Below are 14,100 nucleotides of genomic sequence, written 5' to 3'. Positions count from 1 at the left end.
CGGTTTTCCTTAAAAGGCGTACCGAAGGATGAAATGAGTATTTAAACTGCCTTTGACATTGACTCCTAAGCGATTGGCATGGTAAGAATATAAGACCCCTAGTCGAGGTCCAAGGAAAATGATTGTTCATCCTAATGGAGAGCTTAAGAAATCGATGATTTGTCTTAGAACCTCGTTATCGGCTTTACAGTGGACGTTCGGTCCCAAGTTCACTAAGTGACATCACTAGGGTTAATCACCATGCATCCAAGGTATGGTCCACTTTAAAGTTTGTATTCCGTCACAATTTTATCCTTAGAAGACATCTCAATTATTGGAACAATATAAATATATAAATATATATATATATATATATATATATAATAATTGTCATATAAAATTTCATAATTATCATGTAGAATATCTTAAAATATTCATTTTCCATGTCTAAAACAGTAGTAGTTTTATATTTCATGTCAACATTAGACCTGTATATATATAGAGAGAGGGAAAGAACAAGAAATAACATCTTATAGTAAATAATCTTGAGCAAACAAGCTAACTAAGACAAGACATCATTAACCAACTAGTTGAGAATTGAAATATATTTACCCGAAGCTAATGCATATCGTCTTTGATTAATATTTTTGTTATAGATATTCATATATTTTTTTCGTTTTTCTTGTTGGATATTAAAAAAATAAAAACAAGATCAACTCTAGAAATTATTACAATATTGGTGAATCATGAAGCGAGAACAATTTCCGCGTTATAAGGTTAATTTTTGTGCTCTAGTTTGACAAAATACTTACGTAACGTAAGTGAATATATGCCATGCATTAGATAGTCATAATAGGATAAAGAAGATTAGTAACTAGGTGAACACATATGTTATAATACTATACATGGTCTCATAAATATCCAAAAAAGTTGTCGATCATAAACTATTGTTCATCAAATAAGTGACCGTAATTTAAGATTCTTCTACGCAAAGGAAGAACAATAATAATTTTTCTTTTACCTTTTTGAACAACTTCACTCTTTCGATAACTATATTATTTCAAAATTAAAAAAAAATAGATAAATAAAAGAATATGTTTTATCAGAAGACGTTAATTTAGATGACTAAAACTACACTAACTATAGGGTATGTTGGTTGAGTTTGTTTGTTTTTTCTTAAAAAAATAATTTTATATCAAAATAAACAAATTTACATTTTTTATGTGTTGAAAAAATAATTTTAGAAGGGAAGAAGTCAACGAAAACGTGATAGAATTCAATCAGAACATTGCATGAAGAATTGGATCTGACGGAAGCGATGAGGCCACACGCACACTACCATACATTCTCCGCATGCCACGTAAGCATCCAACAAACCAACGTCCACATTCAATGAACCTTAATGCTCGCTTCTTAATTTGATTTTGCTTTCGTTTCTTCCTCTGTATATATACCAACGCAACTCTATTCCTCTTCAACCGTTTCTCACAACAATTTTCCTTTTATTTCCCATTATGGCCCTCGCTTTCACTTCTTCAATCTCCACACCCTCCTCCTTCAAATTTCCATCATCACAACCCAATAACATTCCGCAAATTGGATCAATCACCATTTCGGAGAGGCCCAATGGAGCCGCCGTTAATATCAGACAGAGTTTCGCAAAGCCCGTTAACGCCCAGCCTCCTCGTAAGGATTCCCTTCTTCCTCTCGCAGCAGCATCAACCGCGGTTGCTTCCGGTACGTTTTCTATTATTAATCAATTCATTTCGAATTCATCATGCGCACGTGCCACTGCTAATGCAACCACGTGATTATGTATTCCGTCATCAGAGACGAAAGAGCAAGATCTTCAACAGATAGCCACTGATCTCGACGATGCCTCACCTCTTCAAATCATGGATAGAGCCCTCGCCACATTCGGCCACGACATTGCCATTGCATTCAGGTAATTAACACCACCCTCGTTGCTGATTATTCCGTTAATTGTAACAAAAAGAAAATTTATATTCTAATTATTGTTTATGCGTTGGCGTGGCGCTTTGCAGTGGTGCTGAAGATGTTGCTTTGATCGAGTATGCAAAGTTGACGGGTCGACCCTTCAGGGTTTTCAGTCTGGACACTGGGAGACTCAACCCGGAAACTTATCGATTGTTTGATGCGGTTGAGAAGCATTACGGGATCCGCATTGAGTACATGTTCCCTGATGCTGTTGAGGTTCAGGCATTGGTGAGGAGTAAGGGTTTGTTCTCTTTCTACGAGGATGGTCATCAGGAGTGTTGCAGGGTGAGGAAGGTGAGGCCTTTGAGGAGGGCACTCAAGGGTCTCAGAGCATGGATAACCGGTCAGAGGAAAGACCAGTCACCTGGTACTAGGTCCGAAGTACCGGTTGTTCAGGTGGATCCGGTTTTTGAGGGAATGGATGGTGGAATTGGAAGCTTGGTGAAGTGGAACCCGGTTGCAAATGTGAAGGGCAATGACATTTGGAACTTCCTTAGGACCATGGATGTGCCTGTGAATTCCTTGCATTCACAGGGGTATGTTTCAATTGGGTGTGAGCCCTGCACTAGGCCTGTTTTACCTGGACAACATGAAAGGGAAGGGAGGTGGTGGTGGGAGGATGCCAAAGCTAAGGAATGTGGCCTTCACAAAGGGAATTTAAAGCAGCAGGAGGAGAATGGTGCTCACATTGAAGGAAATGGAAATGGGGTAACCCAAGCTCATGCAAATGGTGTTGCCACTGTGCCTGACATTTTCAACAGCCAGAGTGTAGTTAACTTGAGCAGGACAGGAATTGAGAATTTGGCGAAATTGGAGGACAGGAAAGAACCGTGGCTTGTTGTGCTCTATGCACCATGGTGCCCCTATTGCCAGGTAAACTCAAGTTGTTGTATTGTGTTAAGATTGCCTCACTCACTAAGGTGAGCTGAATTGAAATGTCTGTTATCTAATGAGATTGTATATCATGAATTGCAACAGGCTATGGAGGAATCTTATGTTGAATTGGCGCACAGGTTAGAAGGGTCGGGGATGAAGGTAGGGAAATTTAGAGCTGATGGAGAGCAGAAAGAATTTGCAAGGCGTGAACTGGAATTAGGAAGCTTCCCTACAATAATATTTTTCCCAAAGCATTCGTCTAGGCCAATAAAGTATCCCTCAGAAAAGAGAGATGTTGATTCCTTGATGGCTTTTGTAAATGCCTTAAGATGAGGGTTATCAACAAATTTCTTGACTGTTGGGTTGCAATTCCACTGTGACTTTACATTGGTATAGGCTCATTCACAGATTCTTCTGATAAGTGGTCGGTAGTGGGAATGCAGGTTTCGACTCTAGTTTATACAAATAACATCCTTAGCTTTCAATAGTTTTAGACCATCTTGCGTGGATCTGTGGTAGTAGTCATTCTGTAGGAAGTGATTTATTTTGATCCTTTCCAGATGAGTTATCTGTTTATAAATACATAATACTGTGACTTCATCTCATATGAATATCTGTTATTATCATATCCTAAATTATAGTAGGATGATAAAGAGGCATGAAACTTGTCTTTCCTACACTTTCCTATTTTTGTTGGAGCGTCAGTAATAAGTCTCAAACTATATTTAAATTCGATATTTTATTAACAATATGATTAAACCGCAAAACATCTTTCAAAAGTATTTTATATATATATATATATATATATATATATATATATATATATATATATATATATACTATTACCAATACTCCAGTCACTCGTTACCTAGTCTTTCATGTGTTTGTCCTTGTTTATTCTGTATCAAATTACTAATCTTTTTCTTTCTTTCCTCTCCCTCCTTTCTCTGTTATACCCAAGGAATCCTAAATCTAAATCATCATATGCAGTCCATAAGGAAATTGTTTTGAAAAATATTGAATTTATATCACTGTTACAGCACATTTTTTCTACGCCTCATCATGCAGTTATCTTCTTCTTCTCTACTGTTTATTTTATCTGTAATATTATTGGGTTAACAAACAATATTTCCTACAAACTCTTTCTAAAAAGGAGTTTGTTCTATTCCAAAATTGTTTGCATTACTAAGAAACACTGCGCGAGCTGAACAAAATAAATCTCAAGAACCAATATTAACGCCAGAATGACCTTTCTTCTTTTGGTGCACGTGTTTGGTGACGGCCCAGTTCATTGGGCCTTTTTTTTTTTCACCATACCCGCCCTCTTGAGGCATTACTCTTGATATATGATTCTCATTTTAATTTTTATGATATGAGAAGAACTTTTGGTTACGGTTTATTTTTCGGTTCTAAAACTTTTTCATGATTTTCAAAAAAACAACAAATTATAGCCCACTTAATGGCGGAATGATTTGCAAATAGAATAAGAAGATTGCACGGAGATTTTTGTAGGCAACAGTCTGCAATTTCAATTGTCAATAATAGTTTTTTTATGTCAAAACAAAGCACTTTAAGATAAAACCTTCCCTTTTAAGATAAGTTCAATGAGAAATTAAAAAAAAAAAAAAAAGCTAGTTTACTGCAAAATAGAATACGAAGTGGGTGATATTCTAACCAAGGTACTTCCAAAATTCATATTTAAGTGGGTGATATTCTAACCGTGATATTCTAACCAAGGTACTTCCAAAATTCATATTTAAGTGGGTGATATTCTAACCAGGGTACTTCCAAAATTCATATTTAAATTCTTGAGGTAAAAGTTTGAAGTTTACCTTTCAAAAGTTAAGGAAGAGTGTTAATTTTGGAAATTAACAACCCAAAAATAATATTTTGTACTAATTTTTAAGCAAATAAAAGTCATATTAACCAAAGAATTTATCTCCTATTTTAGGCACTAGTGCACTAGTTTGTTAGTCGTTATATTTACTAACATTTTCGTGCATTTATGTCACTGCTCAATAAAATTATGCTCATACAGTTCATATTTTTCTGTTCCACTCTTTTGTAGTTTTATATATTTTTCAAATAAGCAACCATATATCATTAGTAATCTAGTTTCTTATATAAATTTTATTTGGTTCCTAACCAAATTAAAAACATTTTCTTCTCTAAATTTGAGTTATCCACATCTTTAACTGAGTTGAACATGTTATATCATCTTCTATAATTAAGTTAGTGTTGTTAAGCAATTCTTATATATGATTTTGCTTGAATAATCCTATTGGTGTTTGCAATAAAATAGACTGAAAATAATATAATTTTGCAGACATAACTGAAGCAAAAGCATGAAGGACACGTTTGTGGTCTTGAAGGATGTAGTAATCTTGCAGACCAATAATCTAAACCCTCCAATACTTTGATTTGTCGTTGTTGTCAGAACTATATCATACACACGCCATCACTGTCAAGTTGCAGAGTTCTTGTCACTTCTCAAGTGCTCTCTAGTCTGTGTTTGCCTTGCCATCAAAGTTAATTACCTTTCATGAGATATGGCCAAATGAAGTTACTCAATTCTCATTAGTTATTATGATTGCCTCGGATCCTAGATACTAGAGTGAGTGTTGTTAGTCTAGTAAAACTACTGTGTAACTTGGGATATATACATGTACGACAAAATAATGCAAATTATAACTAAAATGACCAAGATTAGGTTTGCATTTTATGTTTGGTATGGTTGAATAACTGTTAGCAACCAATGATCTGATGGAAAATTGAGCCGACAAAGTGGTATTTTGCAGAAAATGCAGCAGTGAATGTGAAGTGGGAAAAGTAAACTCTCACGTTTTACAATTTTGCTTTGTTGCCAGAACCACTATTTCAAGTTCAACAGAAAGACTGCAACAGTTTTTTTGTCCATTAATATACACAGTCTTTACTATGATGCTTAGATTTTTGCCATTTTTTAGTTAAAGGTCTATTATTTGGATCATAGGACGTGAACATGTGGTTGAGGAACCTCACTGTGGTGAGTTTGCTTCCCCTTTCTTCTTTAAGCAAACATAATGATTGTTAATCTTTAACTAATTATCATAATTATTATTAAAATCTAAAGCTTCAAAAGTAGGAAATATATGAGTGGCGTGCTGGTGGCACAAACTTAACTTTCTTGAGATTAAGCAATGAATAGATTTGACAATGCTTGTGATGTAGGCTCATAGTGATTCTGTCTTTCTGCATCAACATGTGTTTTCCATTATGCCATGTATGTGCTTGTGGTAGTTTAATTAACAAAGCCAACTGTGTTTCTCTGTTTGCATCCGGAGCAAAACTGTCACTCCTGCTACTTTTCTGAATGTTACTTGTTTTGTTGCTAACAGGGTTTTCACATGTTCAAATCAATAACAACTCTGCTGGTTATATTCGCTTGTTTTCTACCTCTCAACTAGGTTAAAAAAAGTTATATTTGGTTAGCTTTTCTCAACTAGGTTAAAAATACACTTTCCTTACATAATCATTGTTAGTTATTTGAGCCATTGTGCCTTCTGAAAGCATTACAGCGTTGAAATTTAGAAATATGGTTTTCCTGTTGTAATTTTATGATTAATTACTGTAATGTTATATTAGAATGGACTAGATATTAGATTTTAAAGTTATTCGGCGGCAACACATGTTAGAGCATGTTTTGGGAAGAAAGTTGAATCAGAAGGGAAGGCAAATAGACCAAAAAGAAATGGGGAGCAAAGTCACTGTCTTCCACCAATGAACTGTTGAATTACAGTTTTACCCATTTTTTTTTTCAATTTTCTACTTTCATTTGCGCAAATGTGTCCAAAAACTCTGACAGAAAGCCAAGCCCCTTTCCCAAATTAAGTCCGTGAGATGTCTTTTTTATTAATCCAAATTTAATAATTAAAACATATTTCAACTTTGTGTGGGTGAAGGACATGGAACAAAGAAATAGGTTCAAAATAAAACCTCTTTTGGAGGATTTGGCCTTTGTTAACTTCTCTTTATTATGGAACAAAGAAATAGACTGTTTTAATCCTCTGGTATAGGGTATGTAGGGTTGTAGTTGAAGGGCATTTTAGAGAAAGGAGAAGCGAATCTGAAAAGGGAGAGAGAAGAATAGTTTGGAGTAAAGTGAGAGAAGAGAAGAGAAGAGAAGAGAGTGAAGTAAGTGCAACAAACTAACATCTCCATTATTTGGTGGATATCTCTCCCCGCTTCAATTCTTAACCCCATCCCTCTTCTCCACATTTTCTTCTTCTCTTCACTCACCAACACAACAAAACTCCACCTACCTTAAATACTAAATAATATTTAAATAACTCATAATAATAATAATAATCTTTTGATGAGATAATGCAAGGATTTGCAGGTGAAGCAGAATCAGAAGCAGGGGAGGAGGAAGTGAAGCTCACCCTCCTTTTCAATGGCAAACTCTAAGCTCCTCCTTCTCATTCACATCCTCTTCCTCTCTTTCTACGCTTTGGGTAATCGATAAACTCTTCAAATTTTCCAACTTTACCGTTTTGCAGTGCTCAATTATAGTAATTAACTTGCTTTCAATTTGCATTGCAGCTGAAGCAGAACCGTTACATTCCCTGCTGAAGGACCAAGATGAAGAGGAAGAGAAGCTTCCATTCGTGGGCGTCAACATCGGCACCGACGTCTCCAACCTCCCACCAGCCTCGGACCTGGTCGCGTTCCTTCAACTGCAGAAGATAACGCACGTGCGAATCTACGATGCCAACCCGGACATCCTCAAAGCCCTGTCGGGGACAAAGATTCGGGCCGTCATCAGCGTTCCTAACAACCAGCTCCTCGCCATTGGCTCCTCCAACGCCACCGCAGCTTCCTGGATCGACCGAAACGTCGTCGCTTACTATCCCCAAACCCTCATCGCCGGAATTTCCGTCGGTGACGAGGTCCTCACCACCGTCCCCTCCTCCGCCCCCCTCATTCTCCCCGCCGTTGAGTCCCTCTACAACGCCCTCGTCGCTTCCAACCTCCACCAACAGATCAAGGTCTCAACCCCTCACGCCGCCTCCATCATCCTCGACCCTTTCCCTCCCTCTCAGGCTTACTTCAACGAAACCCTCGTCTCCGTCATTCTCCCTCTCCTTCAGTTCCTCTCCCGCACCGGTTCCCCTCTCATGATGAACCTCTACCCCTACTACGTCTTCATGCAGAACAAGGGCGTGGTTCCTCTCGACAATGCCCTCTTCAAACCCCTCACTCCCAACAAGGAAATGGTCGACCCCAACACCTTGCTTCACTACACCAATGTGCTCGACGCCATGATCGACGCCGCCTATTTCTCCATGAAGAACCTCAACATCACCGATGTTGTTGTTCTTGTCACCGAAACTGGGTGGCCTGCCAAGGGTGACTCCAAGGAGCCTTATGCCACCAAGGACAATGCCGATACCTACAATTCCAACTTGATTCGGCACGTGTTTGATCGCAGTGGATCCCCTTTGCATCCAGAAACTACTTCCAGTGTGTTTATCTACGAACTCTTTAACGAAGACTTGAGGGCCCCGCCGGTGTCGGAGGCCAATTGGGGTTTGTTTTACGGGAACTCTACGCCGGCGTATCTGCTTCATGTGTCCGGAATTGGGACCTTTTTGGCGAACGATACTACGAATCAGACATACTGCATTGCCATGGATGGGTTCGATTCGAAGACGTTGCAGGCTGCGCTGGATTGGGCTTGTGGACCGGGAAGGGCCAATTGTTCGGAGATTCAGCCTGGGGAGAGTTGCTACCAGCCTAATACTGTGAAGAACCATGCTTCTTATGCGTTTGATAGCTACTACCAGAAACAAGGCAAGACTCAAGGAACTTGTGACTTCAACGGGGTGGCTATGATCACCACCACCGATCCCAGTAAGTTCAGTTTTCAGTTTTCTCATTGTCATTTTGCTCAATTAAGCTGCAATCGGAGCCAAGATAAACGAGAAATACAACTTTATTAAATGGGGTGCCGATTTAGAGTAATCATTGTCGGTCTTTCATGTTTTCTCTAATTAGCATACCTTAAGTTTGTGGCAATGGTGCAGAATTAACTGATTAACAACAAAAGGAAAAGTTTTGTGTGACTGTAGTGAGAAATGCTACTTATTTTTGGTAATTAAAAGTTTAGATGTGAGTTAGTTTCGCGAAACTCATTAGGATAACGCCATGACCATTAGTGATTCGAGGGTTTACTCTTTCTGTAACGAAAAGTTCATGTAAATGGGTTTTAGGAAGTTCACAAGAGGTGTGGGAGGTAATGATTCGAGGCACTTTTGTGCGTGGTGCCCACACACTGCAAAATGCCCCCTTTGGTTTGGCATTATTATGTGAAAATTGAAAGAGAAAGTGGGAGCTGGCAATTGCATTTGCATGGACTGGCACCCACTCCACGACTTAGTTGGACACTGGTTTGTCTGAGAGCACACTGTTTCTCCTGACAAATGCTAGGATTCTGGACCGTGTTTCTAGATTACCTTCATGGAGTTGTAATTTTCGTACTCTCCAATTTTTTACAGACCAATTTCTTACTGTACTCTTGCCTCCTAGCTCCACCAAGTACTTTTGAGATATGATCAGTGCCGAATGGGCTCCACAGTTTTGTGTTTTTTTCTCTTTGTTGTCTGTTTCCAGGTATAACAGTTGTGGTTAATATGTTCTTTTTCTTTTATGTGGGGAATACCCTTGCAGGTCACGGGAGCTGTATATTTCCTGGAAGGTAAGATAACAGAAACAACTCCGTATTGTTTTTCTAAAGTATCATATGTTGTCCTGTAATGAGTAGTATCTTTGTTATGCTCAAAATCTCAACATATTGTTATTTTTTAAACAACCTGCATCTTGATTACCCGTTATTATTTCATGTGATGCAGTAAAAAAGTGAGCAACAAAACAAAGGAGGTGGTGAACTCAACCGTGTCGAGCAGTGCAGGGGAAAAGTTTAGGCTCAAAACCTTTAACAGCATAAAAATAAGTGCAATTCACAACGTTTTGCACATTTTCTTGGCTGCGTCTCTCCCTACTTTGTTGTTGGTGCTTTTATGAGGTGCAAATAATTCAATTTTTTGTTCTTTTTGGAATTTTGAATTTCATAGAGTTAAGGATAAGGTCATAAGAGGAGAGGAATCGTGCATGTTTTGTAGGTCTAAACTTTTAGGGCTTATTTAGATGCTTCCTTTTATTAGAAAGTAGCGTTGATTATTTTTCGTGGGGCTCTTGTAATTAACGTACGTATTTCTTAATCAATTTGTTTAGAATGTGTCACCACCATTGTTGGCTAAAGATTTATCTGAATATTTGTATACCAAATACCAAACAATTTTAATTTATTTTCACCGGAAAAGAAAATTCAGAAGTTAGTTTTGAAAGGTTGTTGTCTAGCTGAGAATGCATTTTTTTTCTCCTTACCAAAAAAGGTAGCAGTAAACGTGCCTTAAAGTTATGGAATACACGTATATAATTAATTTGAATATTTTTAAATTGTGTAGCAAACTAAATAATTTCAGAATATAACATAAGTGATGTTTAAATAACTTATTAAAACAAAAAAGAATCTCTTTTTTAAACTGTGAAGATTATTAAAACAAAAAGAACTAAATAACGCAAATTTAGTATTTTTTTACTATTTTTAAAATTATAATTAATATCTTGAAAAATATTTAAATAGTTACGATTTAATTGAATAGTCTAACCAATGATATAATGTAAATGTATGTGTTTCAATAATTATAAATATAGATTCGAATAATATATGTTAAATAAAAATAATGATATATATTATCATATAAATAAGTTACAGAGTTACTTCATATTGTCACATTTTCTTTTTCAAATTGAATAAATTATAGTAAGAACCTGTTTTTATATTTTAAAATAAGAAATAAGCTACATTAATATAAGTATTACAGGGTTTAGGGACAACTTAGACATTCATGGATGAAGAAATGAAAATGATGAAAAAGTAAAAGAAATGCGGTGAACGTGGATCGGATACGTGACATCTTCAGTCTGACGCTCTCCCAGCTGAGCTATCAGAAATAAGCTATGTTAATATAAGTATTAAAGAATTTAGCGACAACTTAGATATTCATGGATGAAGAAATGAAAATGATGAAAAAGTAAAAAAAATGCGGTGAACGTGGATCGAACACGTGACCTTCAGATCTTCAGTCTGACGCTCTCCCAACTGAGCTATCCCCGCAATTGATTCATTTAGTATACTTTGGCAATAAAAACAAATTGAAATTCTCTTACTACGTCTGTTAATATTCAGAGAAGGTAATTACTTAATTATTAAAAATCTTCAAACGTTAGTAAAATTAAATGACTGAATTTTGTAAAAGAAATCAATATACTTAATAAACTCATGATGCATTCCAACTTATTACTAAATTTTTAGACTTAAATACATTTTTTTCTAATTTTTTTTAATTTAGAGTACAAATTAAAAATATTTTTCTTTTATTTTGACACAATTTAATTTTTAATTTTAAAATTACATGTAAATTTAATATTTTTAATTAAATTTTGTAAATTTATTTAAAATTTTAAACACTTTTTATAATAATTTCTTAATTAACATCCAAATAAAATACGAAAATATATTAATATAAACAATTTATATATTATGTTTGAAACCTTAAATATATTTAAAATATTTTAATTTAAAAAATTAAATTCAAGAAAAATAAAAAATAAGAAAAGTATTTAACCAAAAATTTTATCTCATTTTTATTCCTCGGTGTAAGCAGGGTTTTACTGGACACCCTTATGCACGTACGGCTATGTGGTATGTGCCGTTTTAACCTTGTTCAAAGCGTTGCGTTTTGATAGTCGTGCAAAAACGGCATGAAATTTGAAATATGAGTAGTAGAATGCCTCTGGGATTACTCTTCTCTTCACTTGCTTCATCATCGTTTATCATAAACCCTAGAATTTTTGGATCGTTTCGCATTTCATCTCCGATGTCTTGGGCCTGCAAAAAATGCACTTTCTTGAACCCTCCTTCTCAAAAATGGGAGTGCGAAATTTGTCTGTCCTCTGCGTCCCCAAGGGGTCCTTCTTCTTCGTCTTCGTCGCCTCCGAAATGGTCCTGCAAGGCCTGCACTTTCTTAAACCCTTACAACAACTCCTCTTGCGAAGTCTGCGCTACTCGATGCCCCGTTCTTTCCCTTTCCAATCTCGTCGATTTGACTGACGGCACTGACCACGATTCTTCCGTTGGCTCTGTTTTCTTCCCTCTTCGACCCTGCAACAAGAGAAAGGCCATCGATGAAGTTCATGTTGTCGAGGATGATGATGATGATGTTGTTGATACTTCAAAGAAGGTTAAGCCGTTCAATAAGGATACACGTACCACCGGCGATGGTGAGCTTTTTTTATTCGTTTCTATTGTTTTAATGTCTGCAAAATACGTGGTTTATGAAATGCTATCGTATGTGGCAGAGAATGCGGAGTCGGGAAAAGCTTTTAGTACGTTTAAGGTACTGAGTTACAATGTCTGGTTCCGGGAAGATTTGGAGTTGCAGAAGAGGATGAAGGCTATTGGTGATCTTGTTCAGTTGCATTCCCCTGACTTTATCTGCTTCCAGGTTTCAATATTTGTGCCGTAACTATCTTTCTTATTTGATGACTTTATTTGAAGTTTTGTCGCTTTGTGTAATTTGGACCTCTGCTACCTCAGGAGGTTACTCCTAATATATATGATATATTCAAGCAATCTACCTGGTGGAGTGTGTACCGTTGCTCGGTTTCTTCTGAGATGGCTTATTCAAGACCATACTTCTGTATGGTGGTAAGTTTGATATCTTTGAACCTTTGCCTCTGTATTGATACATACATGTTCGGTGGTTTCTAGACTGAACCCCCTTTATAGTCCATGTGCTGCATTTATTTTTGCTGACCTGAATACTACTTCACGTTAAATATATCACCATTTTTGGTGTGATTGCCAGTGTTTTTTTCTGCTAACATGCAGTTTGTTCACAGGACTCAGGAGTCTTTAGAAAGTAGGAACAAATCTGTTCATACTCACATATTGATAAATATGTGCTGATACGTTATAATACTTATAATCATCGTGATTGTCTATCCTTTGAACTTGTTGTTGCTGGTTTGGCATTTAATGGCTTGACTGCATTTAGATAGAAGTTATTTTTTACAGTTGTTGTAGGTTATATTTACTTTTAAGTGAGCACTTTATCTGGCGAAGAGGTAGTTTATGTTTTCTGCCATATCTGTGTACACAATTGCAGCTAAGCAAACTGCCTGTTAAGTCTTTCCGCAACAAGCCCTTCAGCAATTCCGTTATGGGAAGAGAACTTTGCATTGCCGAAGTTGAAGCTGAAAATGGCAAGTCATTGGTTATTGCCACTAGCCATCTTGAGAGTCCCTGTCCAGGTCCCCCCAAATGGGATCAGATGTTCAGCAAGGAAAGAGTAGTTCAGGCCAATGAGGCTTTAGACCTTCTCAATAATGAGGCAAATGTTGTTTTTGGAGGTGACATGAACTGGGATGATAAAGGTGATGGCCAATATCCGTTGCAAGATGGATGGATCGATGCCTGGGCTCATCTAAGGCCAGATGAAAGTGGTTGGACTTATGACACCAAGACGAACCAGATGTTGACAGGCAATCGTACTCTCCAGAAGCGATTAGATCGCTTCATTTGTCATTTAACTGATTTTAAGATCATTAGTGTTGACATGATTGGGATGGAAGTAATACCTGGTCTTTCATACAACAAAGAGAAGAAAGTAAGAAATGAGATCAAACAACTGGTACTTCCAGTTTTGCCTAGTGATCATTATGGTCTTCTTTTGACAATTTCTAGTGTGTAATGCCTGTCTGGAGAATCTGGCTTTCCGGTGAACCCTTTGTTTTGATGTTCTAAGGCATGTTTTGCAGCAATTTTGTACAGATTACAGGAAAAATGCAATGGAGACGCTACTGACATTGTATATATGGGGACAAATGCTGTATTTTTTCGAACTTTAATCTGCTTTTGATATATATAATTTCCCTTCCTCTGTATTGCATTTTTCTTGAAATTCGAATGGGTTATACTATTCTGTAATTATAGTATTGTTTTATTTTGGCCAGCAATCTCTAGTTGCTTAGGATATAGTACCGACAGGTGGCAATCCCATCCCTAAATTCATCTCTGGAAATATTGCCAAAAGAGTCCAACACTACCAAAATTTTAGCCAATGGTAATAGGGTGTCTGACGA

The 14,100-nt window shown here is 36.8% G+C and overlaps 3 protein-coding genes and 1 non-coding gene across 5 annotated transcripts; 3 read left to right on the top strand and 1 right to left on the bottom strand.

Moving 5' to 3' along the window:
- Positions 1 to 1,443: 1,443 nt before the first annotated feature.
- Positions 1,444 to 3,460, top strand: LOC114174957 (5'-adenylylsulfate reductase 3, chloroplastic-like). Its single transcript, XM_028059692.1, has 4 exons — positions 1,444 to 1,716; positions 1,810 to 1,924; positions 2,025 to 2,850; positions 2,956 to 3,460. The coding sequence occupies exons 1-4, from the start codon at positions 1,494 to 1,496 to the stop codon at positions 3,184 to 3,186; spliced, it is 1,395 nt and encodes a 464-aa protein (XP_027915493.1). The 5' UTR covers positions 1,444 to 1,493; the 3' UTR covers positions 3,187 to 3,460.
- Positions 3,461 to 6,852: 3,392 nt separating this feature from the next.
- LOC114179136 (glucan endo-1,3-beta-glucosidase 1) lies at positions 6,853 to 10,205 on the top strand. The gene is made up of 4 exons (XM_028065363.1): positions 6,853 to 7,346; positions 7,435 to 8,745; positions 9,562 to 9,589; positions 9,744 to 10,205. The coding sequence occupies exons 1-4, from the start codon at positions 7,286 to 7,288 to the stop codon at positions 9,913 to 9,915; spliced, it is 1,572 nt and encodes a 523-aa protein (XP_027921164.1). The 5' UTR covers positions 6,853 to 7,285; the 3' UTR covers positions 9,916 to 10,205.
- A 793-nt stretch (positions 10,206 to 10,998) lies between these two features.
- On the bottom strand, positions 10,999 to 11,071 carry TRNAF-GAA. The gene has a single exon. It is a non-coding gene; the product is annotated as a tRNA-Phe (tRNA).
- Positions 11,072 to 11,676: 605 nt separating this feature from the next.
- Positions 11,677 to 13,886, top strand: LOC114176342. 2 transcript variants are annotated; one of them, XM_028061359.1, is made up of 4 exons: positions 11,686 to 12,237; positions 12,316 to 12,461; positions 12,554 to 12,664; positions 13,125 to 13,886. In XM_028061359.1, the coding sequence occupies exons 1-4, from the start codon at positions 11,733 to 11,735 to the stop codon at positions 13,707 to 13,709; spliced, it is 1,347 nt and encodes a 448-aa protein (XP_027917160.1). In that variant the 5' UTR covers positions 11,686 to 11,732; the 3' UTR covers positions 13,710 to 13,886. The 2 variants fall into 2 exon arrangements, with proteins under 2 accessions (XP_027917159.1, XP_027917160.1); XM_028061358.1 differs by having other exon boundaries at positions 11,677 to 12,461.
- The last annotated feature ends 214 nt before the right edge of the window (positions 13,887 to 14,100 follow it).

This window comes from Vigna unguiculata, chromosome 3 (assembly GCF_004118075.2).
Source record: "Vigna unguiculata cultivar IT97K-499-35 chromosome 3, ASM411807v1, whole genome shotgun sequence".
In the NCBI taxonomy this organism is placed as follows: domain Eukaryota; kingdom Viridiplantae; phylum Streptophyta; class Magnoliopsida; order Fabales; family Fabaceae; genus Vigna; species Vigna unguiculata.
This window is presented reverse-complemented; position numbering and strand designations above follow the sequence as displayed.

Coding starts and splice junctions, on each gene's coding strand:
- LOC114176342 (XM_028061358.1), top strand. CDS start 11,733: ATGAGTAGTAGAATGCCTCTGGGATTACTCTTCTCTTCACTTGCTTCA. Junction 12,462..12,553: donor CTGACTTTATCTGCTTCCAG/GTTTCAATATTT, acceptor CTGCTACCTCAG/GAGGTTACTCCTAATATATA. Junction 12,665..13,124: donor GACCATACTTCTGTATGGTG/GTAAGTTTGATA, acceptor ACACAATTGCAG/CTAAGCAAACTGCCTGTTAA.
- LOC114174957 (XM_028059692.1), top strand. CDS start 1,494: ATGGCCCTCGCTTTCACTTCTTCAATCTCCACACCCTCCTCCTTCAAA. Junction 1,717..1,809: donor ATCAACCGCGGTTGCTTCCG/GTACGTTTTCTA, acceptor TTCCGTCATCAG/AGACGAAAGAGCAAGATCTT. Junction 1,925..2,024: donor GACATTGCCATTGCATTCAG/GTAATTAACACC, acceptor GGCGCTTTGCAG/TGGTGCTGAAGATGTTGCTT.
- LOC114179136 (XM_028065363.1), top strand. CDS start 7,286: ATGGCAAACTCTAAGCTCCTCCTTCTCATTCACATCCTCTTCCTCTCT. Junction 7,347..7,434: donor CCTCTCTTTCTACGCTTTGG/GTAATCGATAAA, acceptor TTTGCATTGCAG/CTGAAGCAGAACCGTTACAT. Junction 9,590..9,743: donor AGCTGTATATTTCCTGGAAG/GTAAGATAACAG, acceptor CATGTGATGCAG/TAAAAAAGTGAGCAACAAAA.